The sequence below is a fragment of the Marmota monax genome, unplaced genomic scaffold (genome assembly GCF_021218885.2).
Source record: "Marmota monax isolate L192 unplaced genomic scaffold, Marmota_monax_Labrador192_F-V1.1 WCK01_AAM20220418_F8-fsc00328, whole genome shotgun sequence".
NCBI classification, from domain to species: domain Eukaryota; kingdom Metazoa; phylum Chordata; class Mammalia; order Rodentia; family Sciuridae; genus Marmota; species Marmota monax.
Window position 1 is genome coordinate 347,873 of NW_026693470.1, and position 22,145 is coordinate 370,017.

General features: G+C 34.1%; 1 protein-coding gene across 9 annotated transcripts in view; it reads right to left on the reverse strand.

Moving 5' to 3' along the window:
* Positions 1–22,145, reverse strand: part of Ankrd12 (ankyrin repeat domain 12) — a 153,320-nt gene that overhangs the window by 30,128 nt on the left and 101,047 nt on the right. For 8 of the 9 annotated variants that reach the window (XM_046457786.2, XM_046457785.2, XM_046457784.2 and 5 more), the window contains 5 exons: positions 15,397–20,081; positions 8,425–8,523; positions 3,955–4,098; positions 3,010–3,105; positions 952–2,216 (listed from right to left, as the gene is read on the reverse strand). In XM_046457786.2, coding sequence (XP_046313742.1) covers positions 2,031–2,216; positions 3,010–3,105; positions 3,955–4,098; positions 8,425–8,523; positions 15,397–20,081 — 5,210 coding nt within the window. In that variant the 3' untranslated portion in view covers positions 952–2,030. Of the gene's footprint in view, positions 1–951; positions 2,217–3,009; positions 3,106–3,954; positions 4,099–8,424; positions 8,524–15,396; positions 20,082–22,145 lie in introns of those variants that run through there. The other variant, XM_058583464.1, reaches the window with a different exon arrangement.

The window sequence follows — 22,145 nt, forward strand, 5'->3', positions numbered from 1 at the left end:
TTATGACTTTCCACATGATCCCATCAAATTTTCTTTTGAGGTGAAAGTATAAATAAAGGTTGCAGTAAGTTTTTCCTATTAAAAAGTATTGCTTTTATAAATTAGCTTTTAATGTTCCCAGCCTTAATAAACTTAACTTCAACAAAACCAGTGCTTTAAAATCTACCCTGCCTCTCTGGCCTGATTTATCCAATAAAAAAGGCCAACATCGCTCACCTAAAATTCTAAACAAAACAAACTATATCCAACTTTTATAATAAAGTCCTTGCACTGTGTATTTTTTTTACACGTGCTGCTTTATTGCGCATGCTAAGTACAGTAAGAATGAAAATAGAAACTGATGTAAAAATTCAAAAATCCCTAAGCTTAATATGTACCTTTGCACTCAAAAACATTTTGACATTCTCTCCCAATAGCTGGCATTTTCAACTTGAAAGTTGAATTTAAACCACCTTCATTCCTCATATTTTCTTTTTACTTTTTAAAAACATCCAGCGTTATTTTATAAATCAAGAAAGTACTATGGAAAGTTTCATAAATTCCATCTCATATACTTATGATGAATTTTACACTAAGATAATTTTCCTTTCAAAAATGTTCTCCAAGTTCAGCAGCAGGTTTTAGATCTGAAATAGTCCTGAATATTTAATCTATGTTATAGGAGAAACTGGATTTTTCTAAGCATACTGCTAATTATTATAAAACAGCATACCAAATCTTAATTATAAAATTTTGCAAATTATGTCTTGCATCTTGATACACAAGGAAAAATACGTAACATATTAATCTTTCATAAACATTCCAGAGATCAATTGGAATATTTCTAAGAAGCTTTTGCTTATTTTGACTAGCAATATCTCTTTTTTAAGTACTCAGTTTTTATTTTAAAAGTGCAAAGGTTATTAAGCTTAAAACATTAAATTTAAGCAATGTAAAAAAGTTTTACAATGATTTAACATGACCAATAAAATTTATTAAACATATTTACATATATTCACAGATTCTTTCATAGTTGAGTATTAAAATAGACATTTACAATTTTCATTCAAAGGCATTTTTGTTGTTGTTCCAGCAGGAAATAGGCTCTACTGTGAGATGAAAAAAGAGCTGAGCTTCTTCATTTGACTAATTCTAAATAATGTGTCCAACACAGTAAGTCACAGGTTCTATCACAAGAGACGAGAATGAAACGCCTCACACTGTTCCAGGCATCAATATGGACAGAATTAAATTATAGGAAGCATGCAATACAATTAACTCACAATCTTTACAGTTATGATGATGAAAACAAGCTAACTCAAACACATGCATGCCTTATTTAAAGGTTTGCTACCTGAACACACTGCTAGTACACTCCTTACAAACTACAACTTTGGTCCAATAAAGCATTAGACAAAACAGTTTTACAGTTATTTCTTTGTACATGTTTTGACTACCAATCCCTTTGTATACACATTTTGACCATTAATTACAAGATGTACATCTGCACAATATGTATAAAATAAGTTATTAAAAAGGAAGACAATATTAAAACTTTCAAAAAGAAAACTATACAATTAATTTACAGATATAATAAACTGAAGAAATTTTGTGCCAAGTTTTTCTTCCACATTAGAAACTATTTGGTAGTAATGGAACTTTTTAGTTTACTGATAAATTTTTAATAAAACCTGAAAGAGATCTGAATACTAGTGGTTATCTTGTGACGAAAGAGTGCTAACAACTTCCAGCGCTGTTAGCAGATTCTCAACTTTTTAAATATCTACTACAGTCTGCTAACGTGCTTTAACCAATAGTAACCTTTCATCAATATAAATAATAGTTTTCTGTTAGAAACTGTGTTTGGACCTAGGATCCAAAATATTTCTCATTTTTATAAAATGACAGTGTTTACTACATAACCAACTTTAATCCAATTTTACGAACAACTGTAAAGGCATAGTATCAGTATTTTTGTCAAAAGGCAGTATTCCACAGTATAATGCTTGAGCATCATCAGTTTAGAACACACCACCAAGAAGTTATAACTGCTATATAGGAGTCAATTCAAAGTCATCATTAACATCAACAAGGGGAACATAGAACTCCTGAATTTCGTAAATGCTGATAGATTTATAGGTGGCTGGATCAAGTTCCTGGAGTTTGAGCTGCCATTCTAATCTCTGGACAGCATTTAAAGCTGCAGCTTCATGTTGTTGCCTCATTAAAAGACAGGTCTATTTAAAAGAGAAGAGTTAATCAATTATTATGTTAAATGTGCCCTGTTCAAAAGCTAATTTCCCCAATGGTTTCTTTTTTAAAAAAAATTTATTTTTTTTTTTAAGGTGTAGTTGGACATAATACCTTTATTTTATTTATTTTATGTGGTGCTGAGGATTGAACCCAGTGCATCGCTGGTGCTAGGTGACTGCTTACTGCACTCCACAACCCCAGCCCCACCCAGTTTCTTTAGGGACTTAGATATTTACACACATTAGGAATCCTAAAAAAAAATAAAACACTGAAATTAAAAGTCTACTTTTGTTTCACTCTATTGATATCAACACACCAACTATTTTTGGGTATGCACCTTCATATTCATGAATTTTGATTGAAAAATATTGTTTCAAATTATGAGATTTCAAATTACCAATGGAATCATTGAATCTACAGAGAACTGCCTGAAAATCTTAAATAATTTCCTGTACAGATCTACAAAATATATTCCATCTTTTAATGTTTTCCTTTTCTTCATATATTGGGACTATAACCAGACTGGTCTACTGGGGAAGCATGAAAACTCACATCAGAAGCTGCTTGTTCGATGGTAGTTTGGTCTTTTATACATTAGTCCTTAAAATGGACTTGCGGCCTTCATTTCCCTTTAGCTTTCCAATTGTGGTCCACCAGGAAACTCATTAACCATCATTAACCATTATTTCTGTTCCAAATTATCTCTCCCCAATAGAGAGGCAGTTTCCAACTCAGAAGGAAGAAACATTTATTTAAATTACTTTGAAACATACTTACCTTTAATTTGTCAAATTTATCATCCACATCTTGTAACCAAGACATGAACTGTCTTGCATTAAAGCGATCTCTCACAGAAGTTTTACTGTCATCAGACTGAAAGAAAATGTTCAACATAAAAGAATACTGTAATAAGCCACTTTAAAAATCTGTATGTCATTAATATACCTTTTTAATGGAATACATTCATTTTCCAGTAATGATGAAAATATATTTTGAAAATATAAATATAAATTGAATATTGTTAAATTTTTTAATTTTTCTATAAAGTACAAACTAGTTATCAGAAGTCTCAGGATGTTGTTTTTAGTTTTTAACTAAATAAAATCCTACTGCTCTATGAGTCTCAGATGTTTCTTAAAAGACATGACATATACTGTACACCTGTGACATTGTTACTGAAATACAATTAATTTCAGATTTAATTTTAATGTTAGAAGTTTACCATACATATGGAGAAAAATGTATTCAGGTGTGATAGTTGCCACTGAGACTGGCACTTCTTCCAAGACTATCTATATTTATACTTTTAAATTGTAATCATTATGTTTTTTTCTCTTCTAACAAATGAATTTCTTTCAGCTTTATGAGACATAAAAAGGTCTGACAACTGATATGGCTGATTCTGAATTCATGTAATTTATATGTGGCAGTAAAACTTATTGAAAATACAGCTCCAGTTTTTCACAATTAACTTATTCCACCAAAACCCAAGATCAAAATAGCCTACCCTTGGTCCATAGCTCTCTCACACCTAGAGGTTCTGCCTGCCTATACCGTGTTTCATGTCCAACAACTTCCTAGCTACATGAGGTCAGAACTAAATGTATAAACGTCCACTTTAATGACTGTTTAATTCAACTTTCTTCTACAGAAATAATAGATTTTAAAAGTAACAAACTTGTAATTTTTGAGAGCACACTAAATTTATCAAGAGTACTTTACCTGAGAGTCCAATGGTACATTATACACTTCTGCATCCAGTAAGACAGTACAAGCACTAAATGGCAGTGTCTGATTTGCCAATGTTCTTGCAGCTCTGTAATGAACACGGAGAACTTCCTGTTCATTGGATACAATAAGCTTTTCCTAGGTGAACAAATTAAAAAAAAAAAAAAACAACCTTGAACAAAATGTTTTTGAAATAAGATAAAATCACTTAAGATATGCTAAATAACTATAATCTCAGTTTCCTTCACAGTAGGCTTGAGAAATTAAAAAATTCCTAAAAGTATACAATTTAATTCCAGAACATTTTATCATTCCAGAAAGAAATCCCAATGCATTAGCAGGTACTCACTCTTTCCCCATCTTCTGGCATCCAGCAATCTATCTTTCATTTCTATGGATCTACCTGTTCTGAACATTTAATATAAATGAAGTCATACAATATGTGGCCTTCTGTGACTGCCTTATTTCACTTAGCATAATTTTTTAGAGGTTCATTCACATTATAGTATGTAGCAATACTTCATTTCTTTCTATGAAAACAATATTCCACTCTATGGATATACCATTTTATTTCTCCATTTCACCAGTTTATCATTGTGGGTTGAGAGCGCAAAATATGCCACTCAAAGCATGCCATTAAACATGGGAATTATTCTGAGCTGAAGTCACTTGAAAAATAGCAGGTGCAGTAGCACTCTGACTTCCCCCTTTCTTCCTGAAAGGAGGACATAAAACTCCATGGGAAAGATGTCCTCTCTATACCAGGAAGAAAAAACAAAAAAAAACCCAAACAGTTTTATTATCAGAGATGGAGAATCAAGGCCAAGTGAACTCTACAATAACATTTTATTAAAATAATTTATATCTTCCTTTAGTTTTTTTCCACAATTGCCTTTGTCCAAGTTAATATAAAAGCATTTAAGTTTTATTATTTCAAGTCTTCATTTCCTTATGAGGGCTCCGATGTTATATAAAACTTACATGAAAGGTTTTCTCTTGTTAATCTGCCTTATGTCAATCTAATTCTCAGGCCCAGACAGAGGTCCTAAGAGGGCAGAAGCAATGTTTTGCCTCCTCTACAGGCTGTTATCCTTTGGGGCTATCCTTAAAAAATGCTATTATGAATATTCAAGTTCAAAATTTTGTTTGGACATGTTTTCTTTTCTCTGGGGCAAATAACTTGGTATGAAACTGCTGGGTCACAAGTTTGTTTAACTTCTTGAGCAGCTGCCAAACTCTTTTCTACAGCAGCCTGAATCAATCATTTTACACTCCTACCAGTAATGCAAGAAGGTTCCAATTTCTTTATATCCTTCTCAATGTTTGTGATCTTTCAAATTATTGTTCTTCGAACAGATGTGATGTGGTATCCCTTTGTGGTAACAGCTTCTCTTTTATAATAAATATTTTCATATAAAATACTGTTTGCTGATGCCAACTGATTTAAACCTCTGACCATCACAGTAAAATCTTGCTTGAAGGAAATGAGGTCCAAAATGTAATAGAGTCCTAAAGCTAACAAAATGAAATAAGCAATTTTCTGCATATAGGAGACTAAGAATTCCAGGGGTCCAGTTGAAGATCTCACCCATCTTGTTCCAGTCTATAGACATGTGCCACCAAATGGTAACTAATTTGGTGCTTAAATATGAATGGGAAAAACTCTGGAATCTGTGGCTGGTAAAAACATCAAGGATAGAAGTAGTGACTCCAGCTACTACGCAAGTATGGTATTCTTTCATTTTGTTGGCCTTGTTTGGGAGGCTGGGCTGGGAGAATACAAAGGATATATCTTATCTTCTCACTACATGTTCTCCACTCTGTCCTCAAATGACAAGGACTTTAGTTTTCCTTCATTTGAGAATGCAGGTGAAAAGACTAAAGAATGATGGTCCAAATTAACTTGTTATGTGACAAATGATATTGAAAAGGGGTTTAAGTCTAAAGTTTATGATTAAGTTTAAAGTGCAACTTGAAATGATAAACACCCCAAAATTTGATCTGATAGTAAGAGAAAACCAGCTTAAAGAACTTTCCTAAGAAATTGTTTAGAGTCCTATAGAAATAAGAGCACTAATTAAAATCTTTCAAAAGCAAATACTGTGTGAAAAACATATTTTTCCTTCTCTTCATTTTTAAGTTTTTATTGATTTTGGTGCTAGGGTCAAAGCGCATTTTGTAAAGTTAAACCCTTCCTCTCTTCAAATAATTAAGAGAGATATGCTGCTTAATTGCTAGTCCAAATATGCCATTTTGGATCAGTGTTTCTAATTTTGTGTCTCTGAATGCCTAGAGCAGTGCTAAAGTACTGCTTCCTCTTATTTTCGGTGGTGCATGGGGCATTTCTGAACAAATGAGCCTGGGGCTAGCTGGGGTAGCAAGCCTTGTTCATTCACTTAGCATGGCATTCAAATGGTATCATTTTCTGCAGGGAAAATAACCCTATGATAAGAGTTCTTAACTTGGGGTCCTCACACTCAAGAAGCCTTTTTTAAATTAAAAGAAAAAAATTTTAGTTGTCAATGGACCTTTATTTTTTTTATTTATATGCAGTGCTGAGAATTGAACCCAGTGCCTCACACATGCTAGGCTAGTCTCTACCACTGAGCTACAACCCCAGCTCCCAAAAGCCTATTTTTAAGTGTGTGGAGTGGGGGAAGTGATCTGTAAAACTGGATTGGACTGTGCCATTCTGAGAAGCATGATGAAACCTTGGACCATTATGTTCTGCCCCATCTAGGAGGTGAATCATTCCTTTGTCCAGAATATTCACACTAAATGCTCCCCTCTTATTAGTAATTAATAGCTCATACAGCTTAGTAGTTACCAGCAGTTATCAGGTTGATTGGTACTAGTGTTTTGGTTCAAAAGTACCCTTATTTAACTTAGTAATGCCCCCAAGGTCCAAAGAGAAGTGATGCTGGCAATCTAGATGTGCCAGAGATGCCAGAAAGTGTTTCCTTCAAGTGCAAAGTTAAAAGATTAGGACTTAATAAGGAAAACAACAACAACAACCTGCATAGTAAGATTGCTGAGATCTAAGGTAGTAACAAATTCTGCACAGTCTGTGTATAGTATAGGATTTTCAGACATTGTGAGACAACCACATAACTTTCATACAGTCCACTGTTATAATTAGTCAATCTCTACTAGACCTAATTTTTAAATTAAACTGTATCATGGATGACTGTATAGGAAAAAAAAAACTGTGTATGTACATATGTGCATATGCACACACACATACACACATGCACATATATATACACACACACATGATGGTTTGGTACTTTTTGCAGTCTCAGACCAAGGGTCTTGGAATATATCCTTCATGGATAAGGGGGGAACTACTGTATTTGTCTGCTGCTGTAAGACATGACAGCAGTTCTTCTGGTAAAAACATTTCTGCAACACAGCCCAGTATCAAGTTATTCTGTAGCTAGTAGTTATTCATCCACCAAATGATAAAGCTGATCTCATGGTGGTCAGATATTTAAGATACTTTGTAGTAAGCTGCGATTTAATTGTTTGTTGGTCAATATGTAGGAGATGGCAATCCTGTTATTTGTTAAAATTCTGCAAAGTGCACAATTCAAATGAAAATCCTGAACTGTAACAAGGCATAGCTTTCTATAACCTGAAGAGGAGTATAGATAAATGCTATCGAGGCTTCAAATAGGCCTAATGGCTGAAATAGCTACTGACACACTGAATGACCTAATTGCTTATTGCTGTTAGGAAATTATGCCCAGTGCTTCTTTATTTGTTGCTTCTCTCTGTGATTCTACTAATTCCACATTATTCACTTAAAAACATTGTTCTAATGGATTCCAGATTGTTTCAGAAGTCCATTGTACAAAACACATAAAAAATTTCTGTCATGGGGAACCAATTATGTATGAATCAAAGGAGACTGTATATTTCTATGAAGGAGAACAATTTACATATTCAGATTCACTTGACCCTCCCACAAAATTAAGAAGGTGTTATATTTTTGTAAATCCAACTGAAATGACTTTCATGATTTTTACAAATCTGTTTTTTTTCCTATCATTTTATGCCAAGACTAAACACTGAAAACCAGACACTAGGGCAGAACTATAAGGCCAAATAAACATAGCCTCTATAGCTTAGCCCTAAAGTGGACAGTATCAAGTCAAGGATTCAAAAACTTGGAAATATGAATATCCTTCTACGAATCTATTGCTATCATTCTACAAACTCAACAATGATAATAAGTGTTTACTAGAGACTTCTATGTATCAAAAATATACTTAACATGGAACAACTATACTAAAAGAGGTATAAAATTTTTCTCTTTAATTGGATTAGTACAAGCTAACAAAGTCAGTTTAACTATTTCCCAAAATGACTCTAAATAAGGAAAATCCACTAATGGAAAATAAATTATAGGCCATTTTGTCACTAAAATAAATTATTGCATAAATGTATTTAAATGTACCTTACCCTTTCAATACTGTGTTGCAAACGTAGTTTCATCCTTACAACTTCTTGTTGCCGAAAAAGCTCTTTAAGTGGATCTGACAGAGAAGGTGGTGGTGTAATCTAATTAAAAAATTGGAATCAGTTATTTACAACAATGGGCTCTTTTTTTTTCTTTTAAAATTAAACTTCTGGCATATAACTTAAAATCCTGATGTTCTGTGAATTAAATAAAGGTACCAATTACACAACTGGTTGTTACTTCTCAGTCAATTCAAACTGTTTGAAATATAGCAGAATGTGCAATATGCATAGGTGTTTTGATTCTGAGGCCACAGAATATTTCAAAGAGTAAATCAGAGGGATTAAGGAAGTTATTTACTGTAGAGGACAGACATAAGCTTCTTTGTGGACATGATAAAAATCAAACACTAAAACATTTGAGCATTAAATTTAGTGAACTATCTCATATAAAAGTAGATGAAATGGTCTAATAAATTTGTAGTTTTCAAATTTCATTACTATGTGTGATATCATAAATTTGCCCATCTGTACTCTAAAATTAAAATTTACTGGTTACATTTCCATTTTGATATTAGAGTGTGCTTTTTCTGATAGATGTTGGTGGTTAAGGAAGTTGACTCAACATATGGATGCACTCTACTGATAATATAAAAAGATATCTAAATATGGATGTGATCTCTAAGTTTTCTCCTCTACCCCTTGGAGTATCTGTATTTTCCTTGCATATACTTGCTGTCAGTGTATTAGGGGAAAGTAAAATATCTCAGGATATTTGACTGCTTAACTGTCAATTCCATATGAAAGTGGAAGAATTCCCAATGTGGTACAAGAATCATAACAGTATGCATCAAAGCTCTTAGTGAAGAATTGGACATGGATCCACTAAGGCTCTATAATTAACAGATAAGAATTATGGGAAACCAAAATGTATTAGATAAAATCACAATAATTGAATCATTCCAATCAGAATGGAAAATGCTATATGGCAAATAACTTACTGGGCTAATCATTTTTCAGATCTCTAATTGCAGTAATATATTCGATTTCTGTCCTGTGAACTGCTTTAAACAAGAGCTATGAGTCTGGTGCTCTTTAGTTTTGCAAAATCTAGCTATCACAACTATCACAGAGGAAGAATATCCCGTCATCTAAGTTGGGGTACCAGAGACAGCTTCCTTGAATGGATTTAATGTCTAAGCTGTAGAACAGAAGAAATGAGTTCCCGTGGGGGTGGGGGGAGAAAGAAGGGAGGGACATAGTCACCAGAAAAGAGGGGAGCATGATCCAAGGTATGAAACAAAGAAACAGAACAGGATCTACAGGAAACTACCAGAAGTTTTAAATTTCTTTCAGATAATCTTTTTTCTTCCTATACAGGAAACTAAACCCATGAGCACTTTACCACTGAGCTACATTCCCACCCTTTTTAAAAATTTGAGACAGGGTCTAACTAAATTGCTGAGGTTGGACTCAAACTTGCCATCCTCCTGCCTCTGCCTTCTGAGCCACCTGCCTGCCTGGCTTGAAACATCAAATTTGAGGAAAGGAATGGTGAGCTATGTGGGTGAAGAGATCAGCAAAGCAATGAAGTTTGTAAATCAACCTTTACACAGAACATATGTCCATACAGATAATGTCCAGGAAATGATCTCAGAACAAGTATGTTTGGGAAACACAGTATACATGTATTTACGTAGGAGTTGCACAACTACACATTAAAGGTTCTAAGAAGTCCTGCAACAAAGCAATCTATTTATTTTTAGATAAATAGCATTTCCCAAAGTTCTGGACCATGAAAACTCCCACACAACACACATATAAAGTATTTAATTAACATGCTGGAGAAATATGCATAACATAATAAGTTTGGATATAACACGGAATCACTGAAAGAGCTTATGGTTGACTGCTGTCTCTAAGGAACATAATACTAGGGGGACAAGATCAATGTTATGTTGGTGTGAGATGCAAGATGGAGCTGTGAGGCAGGGTCCAAAAATATTAGTGATTAAGAGGGATAAAAGGAAGGAACTAGCTTAAGCCTCTAGTTCTCAAATTAAAACCTACACATTTTGAGAACAAGAGGGTGGTAATAGTGACAGAGACCACAGAGTGGAGAGTGGAGAGGAGAAAGAGGTTTTTTATTGTAAATCCAGTTCAGTGCTGATGTGTTGAGTTTGTGAAGTTTAAGGGACATATGCAGAAGCCAAGGAGTGAGAAGTCTGGGCAGAATACGTAAATTTGGCAAACAACATATATCACATGCAGAAAGAGATAAAAATCAAAGAAATATATGACTTTCTGAGGAAACTTTTCCTGTGCAATTTTCCTCAACTTCAGTAAATTATGCTTGGAGATCTTTTTGTTTGGCAGAGTGGGGAATGAGCTCTTAACTTAGGAATGCCTTACTACTGAGCTACATTCCCAGCCTTTTATATTTTTTGAGATAGCAAGGGCCTCACTAAGTTGCTGAGTCTGCCTCAAACTGGAGATTCTCTTGCCTCAGTCACACTGTAATTACAGGTACATACCACCACAGCAGGCTCTTGGAATTTTTTTTTTAATATTTCAGTCCCAGAAGCCCTGAAAATACTCTCTTGACAGATTCTAAGGGGACATACTTTCCTATTATCACTCAATCTTGGAAAACCTCTGAAGGGTTTCTGTAAAGTGTGTTTTTACTAGAAACCCCAGTAGATACCAAATTGGACATTTTTTCTCCCTGCTCATTTGATTTGGGAAACTTGTTGTGCAGTTTTATTTTTTGTCCGTTGATTTCTTCTGGGAAAATGGCAACATTCTGGTTAAAATGTGAGGGTAAGAATTTAATGGAAGAATAAATATATAAACTGACTTTGGGATGTTTATAAAATGTGATGACTTTGGGATAAATGTGAGTCAATTATTTTGTTAAGACAAAAAGTCATTGACTGGGAGAAAACTAATGGATAATACCATATTGGAAAGTACAAAAAACAATGTAGTATCAAAGTAATTGTTATTATTTCTGGTGTTCATTAGTGTTCAAATTAAACTACAAAACAAGTTTCAGTTCATAAATTCAAAAGCACAACTTTCTATAAGCAAAATATTGGATTCCATACATCATCTCTAGTAAATATTAGCATAAATTCATTTGGTGTGGGATACAGTAATGGTAGCTTCTTAAATCAGTATTGTTTTATAAAGGTTTTAACAGGTTTCAGGATCACAGTATTTCAAAACCGGCTTCAGGGTGGGGCAGACATTTTTCTTGTTTTACAGATGTGGCTGCTAAAGATCAGAAAAGTAAAAGGAATCATTCAAGAATGCTGGTGTGTAGCAAAAGCTGTATTTTAACTCATGTATGCTAAATGGAAATCTGTTCTTTCTACTATATTGTGCTATGTGTCTCTACATAAGTAATTCTTGCTATAGGAAAAAAATCCACTACAATCACAGATATTTCTCAGCTCTGCTTATAGACTCTTTTGAAACAATATTTGATACAACAGAGTTCTTACATAAGCAAAGACATTCCTTAGAACTACTTCATAGGAATCAAATTTTTATTATGTCACCTTTGCAGGAGTAAGATGATAGTACACACAATAACTTCTCTCTCTTACAGAGACTGTGCAAAGGCAGCAACCTAACATGGTTTATTTGAAACTTTTCTTAACCAAGGTGTTCAAAAATGTAATTTAAATATGCCTATGACATTTAATATTATAGACTATTATATAAATAATATATAGCCTATGATACTATATATAAATTTCAGTTAAAATTTCTTATCCTTTAAGGGGAAATCAAATTTAGAAATAAATAAAAAAGTTACTAGCTTAACATGCTTTAAATTATTAACAAATGGTTTTGCTGCAAGTCTATGAATGACAAATTTACCATTCATTACTATTCGGCCACTACTGCTATCTAATTTTCTTTTAAGATTGAAAAGGCACTGGCATTGGGTATATTCTGTGGCTGTAAGGCTATAAAACCAACTTCTAATTTTCTGATCTTTTCTGAACTGAGCTTGAAAGACAAAACAACATCTGTAAAGCATGATGCAAAATAGCACACGATAGTCAGCAGACTTCAAGTATAGCCAGTGTACAGCACAGGTAGTAACTAGTGTCAAGTATAGAAAGTAAAGGAAGAACACTGTGTGCAAAAATATGAAACTGTGACTTTAGCCTATAGAAAACTGGTAATCCCTCAAGTCTGGTAGTCACATAATCAGGTGTGTTTTATAATGAACCCAGACCGTAACAAGGCTAGACTGAGAAATTATTAGATGAGAACTACGGAAATAAGGCAGCAATGCTTTGTTCTGATATCTACTCACTAGCACAGTGAGCATACAGTAACTGGCATATAGTTATGAATTATTTGTGAATGCAACATGGATATGTGAATATGCAATATTTGGTGAATAGTTCAAGGAGTAAATGAAATCCCTGAATGGCAGTGGTAATAAAGAAAGAAGGAAGCTGGGTACAGTGACACACACCTGTAATCTCAGCTACTGGGGTGGCTGAGACAGGAAGAGTCCAAATTCAAGGCCAGCCTGGGCAACTTAGTCTCAAAAAAGGCTAGATCTAGAGAGAAAGCTCTGGGGATATAGCATTCTTGGGTTCAATTCCCCTGTACTATGCTCCCCAACACACACACCAAAAAAAAAAAAAAAAAAAAGAAAGAAAGTTGAAGAGGTGACTTAACAACATTATTTAGTGACAGATTTGATGGGAAAGCACAGAGGAAGAAATCAAACCTTCAAGGAGTTTCCTGTATGGGAACTGGAGAACAGGTAACAATAATTAATTAGTTTACTATTACTTAAGAATGTTATATATTCAAATATTTATCATATTGTACATGCAAATAATTTTGAGGTAAGATAAATGGGTTTGATATTAGACCTATGATTCTAAGAATCTTGAGGAACATTTATATATTCAGAAGGATATTCAGGGCTAAAATTGGGAGTCATTCTATAAAGGATGAATAGTATCCTATCCCTTAATTAGATTATAATACAGAGGCAGAGATCAACTAGGATATCATAGGGAAGAGATAAGGAAAACACAAGCAATTCTGCTTTGACAGAAGCAGAAGTGACATCATGGCTAGAACCAACACATGCAAAAATATCAAGGGGGTCTAGTGAGAAGACCATCTTAGGGAGAGGGATATATAGCAGTTCTATCACTAGGGTATCAAAAGTACTGAACCAGAGATTCCTGTGGAATAATGAGTTCATTTAAGGTACTAGGTGAATCTGGAAGTAGTACTGAGAAAATGAAGCTAAATAGGTAGACTGGGGTCAGATTGGTAGAGCGCTTGCCTTGCACTTGTGAGGCACTGGGTTCGAGCCTCCGCACCACATAAAAATAAATAAAATATTGTGTTCATGTACAACTGAAAAGATATTTTAAAAAAGAAGAATTGGATTTTAAGCTACAGCCCATGCAAAGCCAATAAACAAGAAAATGGCTTTTTAATTTTTATTGATGAATTAAGTAATTTTTTTGGGGGGGTACACGTTAGAGCTTGAGGTCTTAATGCAAGAATGAGGTACTCACTACCTAGATCCTGGGAGTGCTGGTAGATGAGAGCTCATGCTGGAGTCCCTCTCAAAGAATTACCTTTCAGGAAAGAGTGCTGGCTGCCCAAGGGCATGCTCCCTCCCTGAGGGCAGGACAACCTGTAAGATGGGCCATTCCACTCCCAAGGATTCCACTGAGATCACTGTTTTGCATTTCAGTTCAACTTCTCATTCTGTTCAGTTCTGCTTCCTCACACTTATTTCTCATTACACACCACTAATAAACCTCTAGCAAAATATTTCAGAGTCTGCTTCCTAAGGAACTCAACCTAAGACACTGTTTGAAGGATAGTTAGGTGATGATGCTCAGAAGGCACCTATTTGATTCTGGAAGTCAAATGATATGGCTAAGTACAAAATCTCTGAGAACTATCACCTGGAAGAGTCCTGAAAGCAGAGAAATAGATAATTTCCATATCTGAAGAGCTCATAGAGCAAAAAGTTGACTAAAGAATGGATAGTCAGAGAACTCATGTCTAAAGGGTGGGTATAAAAATGAAGTCATAAAGAAAGAGAAGACGATTTGTCAGGCAGAGAAACTATAAGAGAGCATCATCATGACTAAGAAAGGGAAAATTTTATGAAGAACTAGATGGTACCAATGTCAAATTTGCCAAAAAAAAAAAAAAAAAAAGAAAAATGAAAAGAGGCCAATAAATCTGACTCAACACATGAGCTCACTATTTTTCTCTGCCAGTAGATAATGGCTAAGGAATTAATAGGAGACGACACAGGAAAAACATCATACAGTCTATTCTTCAAGAGTATGGCAGTGAAGGAAAGAACCAGGGGCAAGTCCCATGAGCTATAATAGGCAAGGGAGAACTTTTTTCTCCTCCATTCTGGGGAGACCCAAATATATTCTGTATGGGTAAATAAAGAACAACAGAAAGGCCTAGTTTTATATACAAGGACAGTGTTTTAATAGAGGAAGGTTCCACATAGAATTGGAAAGAATAAAACCAAAAGAATATGGAGAGGCATTAGACTTCAACAAAACAAACACACCTCCTCAAAAACAAAAGCAAAGCAAGGAATAAAAAGAAAATATGGTAGACTTGAGCTATCCAGTAAGGAAGCTACTAGTTGTAAATGGCTATTGGGCACTTTCTGAAATGTGGTTAGTCTGAATTGAAATATATTGTAAACAAACCAGATTTCAAAGATTCAGTTAAAAACAAGTAAAATATCTCAATATTTGTCTACATTGATTAGGTGCTGAAATGACTCTTTGAAAGTACAAAGTTACATAAAATATTACAATTACTTTTAACTGTTTCTACTTTTAAAATGTTGTCTAGAAAATTAAAAATTACGTGGCCTGCATTACAATTTACATTGGACATTGTTGTATATGTGTATCAAGTGACACTTATACTTACTGTGGGAATACAAATCTTGCTTAAAGGGTTTCCATCCAGGAGGTATGATCCATTAAATGTTACATATTCATCATAATACTGAGGTGCTTGAGGAATAACACTACACAATAATTTGCGCTTTTCTTCAATTTTTTTCCTTATGTGCAAGTACTCAAAATATGGATTTGCTCTCTCGGAACTATATGGCTGAATCTCATCTAGTTTCAGAGAATCTACAATGGCTGCCAGAGATTGCTGTGTTTTCTCTTTTGCTTGTAGTAAAGAAGGACTCACTTGCACAGGCTGAGGTACACGGGACACTTTCCTTTTTCGAGGATGGTGAATCTGAGGATCATCATCTTCAGTTAATCTTATTCTTCCCCTAGGAGATGAAGATTCACTGTCTTTTTCTGGCAACAGTGCACAGCTAGAAAGAAGTTGTTTGCTTTGATTTGCCACCATATTTGCTTTGTTTCTAGTCATTCTTTGAGGGATCTGGTTTTCAGTTTTATCATCTTCAGCATTTTCTTCTAATTCTACTTTGACTAATTGACCATATTTATGCATTTCTGGCTGAGCTGACTGCTGCGAGTGGTTCTCCAGACTTGATAAAGTGCTTTGTTGAGATTCTTCATCTTCAATGGAAAGCAAACACTTTTCACTTTCAGGACAATGTTTTGGATTATCTTGTTCATTTAGGTTTCCTTTTGGCATCCCTCCATTCATTTCACATAAATCAGAATCGCACTTATTCAAATGAGATAAAACCAAACTCTCCAATTTGTTCTCTTTTTCATGTGAAATAACCTGAATGTCAGGTGAGCTGTTTTCAACTTCATGGCTACTGGAAGATTTATAAGCTAGTTTACTAAATGCATAATGTGGATTTAGCTGAGGGGAGGTATCACTTACGTTAAAATCTTTTTCTGATGGTAATATAGACAAAGTGTTAGCTTTCTCAAAATTTGGTGATGCTTCTTGACTAGTGCTTTCAGAGTACACTGAAACATCTGCTAGAATGAAACTACTTTCCATATCTTTTGCAGATTCGTTATCAGTATCCAAAACAGAAGTGATCGTTTGTACAGTATTTTTCTGTTGTAAAATACTGGGCTCTTGATTGGCAACATATGACAAAGACACATGTTTGGAGATAGATTCAGCATCTGAAAGTGACTGACTGGGGAAAGAGCAAGGTTGCTGTGAAGGAAGAAAGGATGCTGCATCTTGAGCACAAGAGTTTCCTGGCAGTTCAGTCTGGTGAAGAGATAAAAAATCAGTATGATGTTCTTTCAATACTTTGTTTTCTGAATTGCAAAAACCCGGAACAGAGGAATCTTGATCAGGTATACTAGTATTTGTGCAGATAAAGTCACCAGTACTTAGTGACTCTAGTCTATCCACAGGTATCTCCCATGATTTATTCTGGATCACACCAACCTGATTAGATGGTTCCACGTGCACAGGACTGTCCATGGCACCGACTGGAGCAGTATTCTTGATTACATTTATATCAGTTGAAATATATCTGCTGTTTACAGATCTAGTTGGAGAGGTTACAAAACTGGAATGTATGTTAGATACATTTGAGAGGTCTTTTTCAGGCACATTTGATGATAACTCAGGTTTGGGAGAAGGGCACATATCTCTTGGCACAGCTAATAAGCTACCTTGATTGCTTTCTTCTGATACTGTTTGGAATTGTTTCGTGTGTTCACAAATGACAGATGGCATGCTACATCTTCGAACTTCTACAATAGGTCTCCCCTCATTCACAACTAGTTTAACATCTTCTACAGAAGATGACCTGAGATGGGATGCTGGAAGTCTATTAGCATATGATGGTTTAATCCGTTCTGGCAGTTCAGCAAGGCTGTCCAACTCCCTATCGTGAAGGGCAGGAGATTTGGCAATTGGCAAAAATGGTGACTGGGAAAATGACATTTGGGACTCAGAACCCTCTAACATAAAGTCAGAGTCATATTCAACCAGAGGCCTTGGAGTTGTCACGGTAGTATGGCAGGAATCTTCTGAACTAGCAACAGAAATCATGGATACAGATCTGGAGCTGAGACCGGGCTTTTCACTTTCTGATCTAGGAGACCTATTTAAACTACTGTCTGAAACAAAAGATGACTTCCCTAAAGTGATTACATTTTTGGTGTCAACAGATTGTGATCTATTACTAACTGCATCTTTAGACTGTTTCTCCTTGGTATAAGCATCAACCAGTTCTGAACTCTTTGACCTACTAAGCTCCTTGTTTTTGGATTCAACTAGGGCATGTTTTGCTTTTTCTTTATCTTTCACTTTAACTTCTAAACAATTTCGATTTCTTAATCGTTCCTTTTCTTTTTGCTTAATTTTTTCCTTATGTTTTTTATGCCACTGTTCTATTTCTAGGTCTTTAAGGCTAAGCATTCGTTCAAAACTTGTCTGCATTAAATCATCATTCACTAACCTCTTTTCTTTGGGTCGAATATCTTTTGATGCTGGTGAAGATTTAGATTTAGACTTATCTGTTTCAGATTTTAATTTGAGTAAACTATTTAGATGGATTTTATCTTTATGTTTGTCTCGTTCTTTGTATCTATCTATATCTCTATCTTTTTTATCTTTTTCTTTTCCATCTGGTGTTTTCAAAGGTTCATCTTTTGTTTTTTCTTTAAGGGATATAGTTTTCTCATGTTGTGCTTTACTACTACTGTCTAATGTACTTGACTTTTTCTCTTCCATTAAGTGTTTGGAGTTAGCTATATTTATACTTTCTTTGTCTCTGGACTTTTCCTTTTTATCTACTTCCCTGTCTTTGTCTTTACTTCTGCCTTTTTCTGATTTAGCATACTCACTGTTATCTGATTGTTTATTTCTTTTCTCTAAGTGTTTTTCTTTGCTTTCTGCTAAATGCCTCTCTTTTTCAGTTTTTTCTTTGTCATGTTTTCTATCCATCTTTTCTCTATTTTTCTCTCTGTCATCAGTTTTTTTAGTAGTACTATTTTTAATCTTCTCACTTTCTTTATAGCATTTTTCTGTGTGATGTGAATACAGCTTGTCCTTTTCTTTTATTCTCTCAACACAGTCACTAAAATCTAATTTGTCTTTTTCTGACTTATGCTCATGTTTTATCTTCTTCTCTTTTTCAGAATTTTTTCTTTCAGTCTTTTCAACATCTTTCTCTTTAGTTGGAAATCGTTTCTCAGATTTTTCCTTACTTTCTTTTGTATGCTTTTCTTGTTTTTCAATGTCCATTTCCTTTTCTATTGAATGTAGCCCTACAGATTCCTCATTTAAAATTAAACATGAAGAACTGAATTCTGTTTCTTTATCTGTAGGTACATTTTCTCTTTCTTCTTTTAGATCTTTTACCTTGTCTTCCCTGAAAGTTTTCTCACTTTCCTTCTTAATCTTTTCCCGTTCTTCTTTAAAGTTCCTCTCTTTTGAGGTATGCTTTTCCTTAGTTGGTTTATCATCTTTTATGTTTTTTTCCAATTTTGATTTTTTTTCTAATGTTAAGGACTCATGCTCCATATTTAAAAACAGATCTTCAGTTTCATCACTTTTAAAAAAATTCTCTTTCCAAAATTCTCTATCAAATTCTACGCTCCTCTGCAGTTCCTTAGTGCCATCCTTATTTTTATATTTTTCCTTTTCACCATCAATTTCTTTTTTGTGCTTTTCTTTTTCCCTATCTTTATGTTTCAATTTATGTTTTTTCAGTGTTTTGCCCTCTTTATCCATTTTTTTCAGTGTACAATCAGAATTTTCAAATGTTGGACTATGATCTTCATCCTTCAATTTGGTATTTGATTTTTCACCAAATTCTAAGTGAAAATCTTTCTGATGTTTGTTTTTTTCCTTATGCTTATAAGATTTTACACAGGAACTTTCAGGCAAGAATTCAGATTCTGTATTTTCATACCGAACAAGATCAGGCTGTAATGACATTTCAGAGCTTCCTGGAGATAAACATGTTTTAGTATGTTCTTGTTTCAGTGGTGTTGACTGTTTTTCACTCAATCCACAAGAATGTTTGGGAGATTTACCAGTGGAAATATGAAATAAATGTAATGAAGTATCATCTTTTGGACTAAAAGATTTCCTGAAATTCCCCTCCTCTCTGGTCTTTTCTGGACAATCTAGTGCAGTAGTAACTGTCAAGTTTGTTACTCTGGTATTTTCTTTTCCCTCTTTTTCTTGCTTTAACTCTTGGTTTTCTTTATTTTTGTTCTGGTTTTTTAATTTTCTTTTAACTTTGCCTTTCTGCTTATATTCATATTCCTTTTTGGTTTGTATATCAGAATTTGATGTTTCAGGGATAGAACATGCAGTAGAAACCTTTTTGTTCTGAAGAACTTCTTCATCAGAACTTTCAGTACTTGAATACAGAACCCTAGACGATTTTTGTTTTTTACTTTTAAATGATTTAGAATAGAAGGATTTCTCTTGTTTTGCAAATAAACTACTCTTTTCTGCTTCAGATTCATTCTCTTTTCGTTGTTCTTTCCTAAGAATATGCCTGTCATCAATCATTTTATTTATTTCTTCTTCATCATCGTCTTTGAACTCATATTCATCTAGGGCAGATGGAAGAGGTGCTTTAGTGGAGAGAATCTGTTTACTTTCACAGAGGAGAGAGTCCTTTTCTGTTTCAGAATCAATATTTTCATCAACACTAGATGGATTGACAGACTGAGCCTCTTCAGAATCTAGAATAAGAAAAGTAAAGTCTTGTTGGTCAAAATACAATTATGAGAAAAATAAGACAGAGGAAGAAACATAGCTTAAATAGTAAATATTTTAAATAATTCAGACAAAATCATTTCAGATTTACATGTACATCATGCAATAAAAATATGCAAGAGAGCTGGGGATACAGCTCATTTGGTAGAGTGCTTGCTTTGCATGCACGAGGCTCTGGGGTCAATCCCCAGCACCACCAAAAAAAATATGTGTGTGTGTGTGTGTGTGTGTATATACATATATATAATGCAAGAGCTCTGGTACAGTACTGTAGAACAGGTTTATAGAGAATTACCGTTATGATGATTTCCTTTTGGCTATTCTACAAGTATATGTTAAATTCAAAATATATAAAAATACATAAAGAGCAAAGGACACTGTACTCAGCGCAATCATTAACTATCAAATGATAAACATAAAATTCTATATATATCTTTTCTGGAGAGAGAACAGTTAAGATCTTTAGACTATGAAAATATTAAGAACTATCAAAGGGTTTAAGTAAGTAAACATGATAAATTGTTTTGTTGTATCAAAAAACTTATCAGTAAAACTGGAAATGATCACATGATTCCCATGAAGGGCAATGCTTTATAAACAAAGGTTAAGTTTCCCTCCAATGCTGGTAATTGAAACCAGAGCATTGTGCATGCAAGGTAAGCTATACCACTGAGCTACACATGTAGCCACAAAAAAATGGATTTAACCATACCACAAACATGATTCTTGGGGAAAACAAGTTGTGAAAAACTAAAAGAAATAACCCACAATTACATAATCAAGATTGTAATAGATAAATTGGAATAAATATATAATTTGAAAAGAGGTGCTCTGTTCCTTAAGTTGTTATCTACAATTTCAACAGTTACTAAGATACATTTAGTTCAAAAGGGTGAATAAGCACATGAAAGCTTAATTTTATGAAATTACATCTAGCCTATTGTATAAATATAGCCAAAGCCTTGCTAGATTCTATTTTAGTAAAATTTGTTTAACAAAAAGAATGATTTTCTTCCCAGGTTGACATCTTTTCTTAGCTGAAATGTATACATGGAGTTGCAACTGAAAGAACTTAGGACTCTTAAGGGAAAAGTAAACTGAGAACTCTGACCAGGAGGAACTTCACTAAACTAATCACAATAATAATTAAAACACTTCATTTACTAATTGTGTGTGTATGTGTTCTGGGAATGGAATTGAGGGCCTCACACATGCTGTATCTCTAGCTCCTGGCTTAATATTTAATAATAGAAAAATGACACCTTATATATATTAAGCTTCCTCTAAAGTAATCTAGCTCCTAAATATTCTCTTCAAAGGAAAATTCAAATTCTAGAAAGATTTTTGAATGGCTATAAGGTACTGTCCTAGGATCTCTGAGAGATCACAATCTTCTTTTGAGGACAGTAATATTCCCACACATATCATTATAAAGTGCCATTCAATGATGTATTTACTCTCTATGTACTCATACTTGATGTACTGTCTATGTACTCACCTATATACTATAAAAAAATTTTAGAACTGAAACTCTACGTTCATTTAAAATGCTCTTTGCAATCATTAATTAGTGCAACCACTCTGCAAAGCAGTTTGGAGATTCCTCAGAAAACTTGGAATAAAACCACCATTTGACCAAGTTATCCTACTCCTCAGTATAAATCTAAAGGGCTTTAAATGAATGCAACTGGAGACTATAATGTTAAATGAAATAAGCCAATCCCCAAAAAATAAAGGCTGAATTTTCTGATATGCAGATGCTAATACACAACAAGGGGGGAGGTTTAGAGAATAGAAGAAGTACTTTGGATTAGACAAAGGGGAACAAAAGGAAGGGAGGGAGAATGGGAATAGGAAAGACAGAAGAATGAATTGGACATTACTTTCCTATGTTCATATATGCATACATAACCAGTGCAACTCTACATTATGTACAAGCACAAGAATGGGAAGATATACTTCAAGTATGTATAATATGTCAAAATAGATTTTACTGTCATGTATAACAACAAGAACTTAACAATCCTATT